Below are 5,010 nucleotides of genomic sequence, written 5' to 3'. Positions count from 1 at the left end.
TGTGTGTGTGTGTGTGTGTGTGTGTGTGTGTGTGTGTGTGTGTGTGGGTTGAAGGGCGTCTCCATGGTAACAGCAGCAGAGCAGCGTTCCTTTGGCGGGTTTACTGTAAGTTACGAGTCCAAACAACCTTTCGTTAGTGCTTATTCTGCAGGTTGTTGATCAATCCAGGTGACAGCAAACAGAGAGATGTTCCTTCACTCAGGTTCTAGAAAGTTCTGACTCTTCAGAGAGGAAAAGTTCCAGGTTTGATCTGAGGGTTTGTTTCCAGCTTCAGCTGCTCGTTAGAAAACAGATTTACATGTGAAAGGCCGTTTTTATCGTCGTTTCCTCAACGCAGCTGCCGGAACAATAACGGAACCAGAACGGTGCTTCGCAGTGACACCACAGAAGAACCGTTCAGCTCCACAAAGAGCCCAGCAGGAGGTTCTCTAAAAGAAAAGAAAGAGCCCCAACAATACAGCAATAAACAGTTCCTTTTTGCAACGTCAGTGGCTCTGAAGAACTTCAGTCCAAACCCATTCCTTAAGGAACCATTTACAGGAGTGTTCTTCGTGAGCCATTTCGGACAAAACCTGAGTAGCTTAGGACATATTCTGTGTTGTTCTTTGTATCCATCAGCCAGCTGCAGGAGAACGTTTGATCTCTGTGGCTCGGAGCTGCTGTGATGAGGGTTCTAATACTCCAAGGGTTCTTGTTTACATGGATGCTGAAGAACATCCAGATCATCGGCGGAGAATCGCAGCGTTCCACTGGGCTCCTCTGAACAAGAAGGCAGAGCGAGCGCCTCCCGGATCCCCGAACATGTGTTTAATGGCTGAGAGTTAAATTACAGAGCAGCAGTGAACGCCTCTCTGATGGTAATCCTGTCTGAGTGCAGCTATTTTTACATTACTGCTCATTTATCTACCGCAAACTGAAACACACTCGCATTAATGTCACCAGCAGCAAACAGAGCCATGAATTAAACATCAGCTTTGTCTTTTCACGACAAACTGCACGAGTTCAGAGTCTGACAGAAACTTTATCGACCTTCAGACTCAAACAGGCAAACAGTGATTTCCTCTGCAGGATCGATTCCATCTGAGAGTTCAGTTTTATTTCATTTCAGGTTACAAGTGTGTTTTAGTGTGTGTGTGTGTGTGTGTGTGTGTGTGTGTGTGTGTGTGTGTGTGGGTGTGTGTCAGCAGATCAATGGAGCTCGAGCAGAATCGATTAGAAAAACAAGAGGTTTAATCACGGTGGCGAGCCGAGAGGATGAGCGAGGACAAAGCTGACTGATGACGAGAGCCAGAGAACAAAAACACTGATGAGTTCATTCACAGCTTCTTCTGGAAACATGAATGTCGCTGATTAACGTTTGTTTCTTGCTGCTGAAAACAGAACCTGCAACAAAAATCCAGAAACACTGTTCCTGGGACTCAGAACCCTGAATGTTTGCTGTATTCCTGCAGCAGCAGCAGCAGCACACTGAACGTCTCTGGAAACACGAACATAGATTCCTGGAGATCATGGCTGTTTGGTGCTGTTTCTTGCTGAAGGTCACTAAACTTCCCTGGAACCAAACACTGGAATAGAATTTTAACAGCAGTGTTCTGTTTACAAAACAAAATGAAAAAGTGTCAAATGTGACACTTTTTCATTTTGTTTTGTAAACAAAATGAAAAAGTGTCAAATGTGACACTTTTTGAGCTGAAAGCAGAACCTGTGTGAAGAGCAGTGAAAGCTGTGAACAGAACAGCTTCAAGCGCTCAGAGCTGAGCAACAACAATGTCCGAGGTGTGTCAGAGAAGTTCCAGGACTGGTGTCACAACAGATAGATGTCAAACCCAAACTACCAACTACCAGTGTTCTCCTTCCCAGTACTCCTCCTGGACTCTACCACCCTCCTCCAGCCTTCTCTTCCCTCCTGGAAGGATTCTCCAGGAGCCTCTCAGCTCCGTCCTCACAGCCATCTTCATGTCGTCCACGTCTTCTAAACGGGTCTCCTTGATGAGCCCTTGAGCTTGGGGAAGAGGAACCAACCCCACGGAGCCAGGTGGGGTGAGTAGGGAGGAGATGTTCTTCTCAGCCAGGAGCTGTGGGATGCTCAGGGCGCTGTGAGCAGGTTGTCATGGTGACGCAGCCTCCACTGGTCCTGACACAACTCTGCCTCTTCTGGACGAAGCAAACGCTGCAGGACCTCTGTAGACGAGCTGGTTGATGGTCTGGCCCTGTGGTAACAACTCACAGTAGATGATGCTCCTCACATCGAAGAATGCGATCAACAGGACTTTGGACTTCGACTGTCCTGCTGTCTTCAGCCTTGGTGACGTGGGACTCTTCCACTGAAGGCTCTGGCGTTTGGTCTCCGGGTTGTACTCGATCCATGACTCATCACCGGTGATGACTCTACCTAGAAGGTCTGGTTCGGTTTCAAGACACTCGAGGATGTCCTGACACACTTGCACCCGTCGATCCTTCTGATCTTTGCGCAGACTTTCCGCCCAAATCTTCAGCCATAATCTTGCAGATGTTGTCCTGGTTCATGCCCAGCTCATCGGCGATGCTTCTCCTCCCTTTCCTGTCTCTCTACTGCTCCAAATAAAGGCAAACCAAAATATATATGAAAACAACCAAAACATGTGTTGATCTTCAAACAAACTGTCCCTTTGCTCTTCTGAAAACTTTCCCATCTGGGCTTTGCGTATGAACCCTGTTTTTGTCACACAGACAGCTGTGTCAGCGCTCCATCTTGGGATTGAAGCCCAGATACAGTCATAACTCCATCCTGGACCGAGGGTGTGATCACACTCGGGCAGCGCTGTACTATTTTGATGGTTGACATCATTCAGTTCCATCCGCTGTCCTGTGTTCATGCGGTGAGGAGCCATGAGATGAATAACACTGACCTGAAACTGAGTTAACTTAATATTGCTGATGCAACCTGGACTCAAACTTCTGCATCATTTGATTAAAACTACATTTAAGTTGAGTTAATGGAATGAAATGAGTTTGTTAAAAACCCTTTTTAAGCTCGGCGTTTAAACGCAGATTTTACAAACTCAGTCGTTTGTTGGTTGAATCGGTGGAATTTCACGAGAAGTTGTCTGAACTCAAACAGATTGATGCAAACTCTTGCACTATTCTTGTTGCGCCTCAACACCACCTGTTAGAGTGCAAGTACGCTTCAAAAGAAGAAAATGTTGTGATTTACATTTCATTGCTGATCACATATGAGTCTAGTTATAGTACGGGCTGCTCAGTGGTTAGCACCGTGACCTCACAGCTAGAAGGTCGCCGGTTGGCGTCCCGGTGAGGACACCTGGGATCTTCCTGCGTGGAGTCTCCATGTTCTCCCCGTGCAGCGTGGGTTCTCTCCGGGTTCTCCGGCTTCCTCCCACAGTCCAGAAACATGCTGAGGTTAATTGGTGATTGTAAATTGTCCGTAGGTGTGAATGTGAGTGTGCTTGGTTGTCTGTCTCTAAGTGTAGCCCTGTGATAGACTGGTTACCTGTCCAGGTGAACCTGCCTTCACCCTGAGTCAGTTGGGATAGGCTCCGCCCCCCATGACCCTGGTGGGATTGAGGTGTAGAGATGATGGATGGATCCAGTATCAAACAGTAAACTTTATAATCTAGAGTCTGTTTCAGTAAGTTCAAAGATCAAAGTTGTCTCTCTGTGCTCATGTGGTCTCCTCGTCCTGCAGGTGGTGAACCATCTCCATGTCTCCAGACTTTTGCTTTATGCTCTGCTCATCTTCTGTAGAAAGATGTTCCACCATCAGATGAATGTATCTCCACCAACTGTCTCCTCTGGTCTCTGGTTCTGATCCGTGCTGCATCTATTCATTGATCCAGTAGGATGGATTCTCCTTCAGTCTCTCTGAGGAAACTCTGGCTGAAGTTCACCTGAAGCTCTCTGGATGTTTGCCAGTGATGCGTTTCAGGACCGTCTGAAAGTTGAAACCTGGCGAGTCTTTCTGAAAACATCATGTCTCACCAGGTGTTCTTCATACAGGCGTGAACAGGGCTGCCTCTAAACGTCAGCCTTCCTCCAGAGCGTGGTTGTCCCGACTCGCCCGGTCATGTCTCGGACTGTATGTGTGAACACACATGTATGTGCGGTATGTGTGTGTTTGTGCCAGCTGTTTCCGTGGTAACTGAGGAACGCTGCAGAGCTCAGTGGTTTAACAAACGCTGATGCAACCTTAACAGAACAGATACAGAACCTTTACAACGCTGCCCCCGGTGACATCGCGCAGGTCGTACAGGTCAGTCGAGTCTTAACCAATCAGACACACCGAACAACACAAACACACGGCACACACTGCGTGTCCCGCCACCTCTCGCGCTCGTTAACCTCCCGCCCCCCGTCACCTGTCGACCAATCACAGACGACCCCTGCCATCTGCAAACCAATGGCATCAGACCCAGATCACACACACAGATGGAGGCAGTAATTCTATTAGAGAGCTGAAGGGAGACGTGAGGAGAAGCAGCTGCAGCAGATTTAGACACAAACAACACAGTGACACACACACACACACACACACACACACACACACACAGCAGGAAGACTGTGCTTCCTGTTCTCTGTGGTGGTTCAGGTTCTGACTGGATCTCGTGCAGCAGGCCGGGTCTCATGTTAAAGGACCAGTTACACATGAATGCAGCAGCTGCCGACTCAGCGCCTCCGTCGGACTCCGGTCCAACAACGGGACCCGTCTGGATACTGACCCGGCCAACACGCCCCGCTGCCTCCAGTGTTGTGCTAAGCTCGGCTGAAAGTGCTGCCGGTCGGATACGTTGGAGTTTGGACGGTGTTGACTTGGAGCGAGTGGCCAATAGGGAGCCAGCCTTCGGTGTGACCTCTGCTCTGATTGGCTGGATTTGAGTCACAGTCGCTCTGTGTGTTTAAACTCCCCAAACGAAGCTTTAATTGGTTTTTGCACTGAGATGATAGAAGCTTTACACCGACTGGACACACACGCACACACACACACACACACACACACACACACACACACACACA

General features: G+C 48.5%; 1 protein-coding gene across 1 annotated transcript in view; it reads right to left on the bottom strand.

Annotated features, from left to right (window-relative positions):
- The window catches only part of LOC103373023 (receptor-type tyrosine-protein phosphatase mu-like), a gene marked incomplete at its 5' end in the record, with an annotated part of 108,638 nt that extends 106,237 nt beyond the window's left edge, over positions 1–2,401 (bottom strand). The window contains one exon of the mRNA XM_008302820.1: positions 2,228–2,401. Within this exon, the coding sequence (XP_008301042.1) occupies positions 2,228–2,401 (174 nt within the window). The remainder of the gene's footprint in view (positions 1–2,227) is intronic.
- Positions 2,402–5,010: the final 2,609 nt, after the last annotated feature.

The sequence above is a fragment of the Stegastes partitus genome, unplaced genomic scaffold, assembly GCF_000690725.1.
Source record: "Stegastes partitus isolate 25-593 unplaced genomic scaffold, Stegastes_partitus-1.0.2 Scaffold1886, whole genome shotgun sequence".
In the NCBI taxonomy this organism is placed as follows: Eukaryota; Metazoa; Chordata; class Actinopteri; family Pomacentridae; genus Stegastes; species Stegastes partitus.
This window is presented reverse-complemented; position numbering and strand designations above follow the sequence as displayed.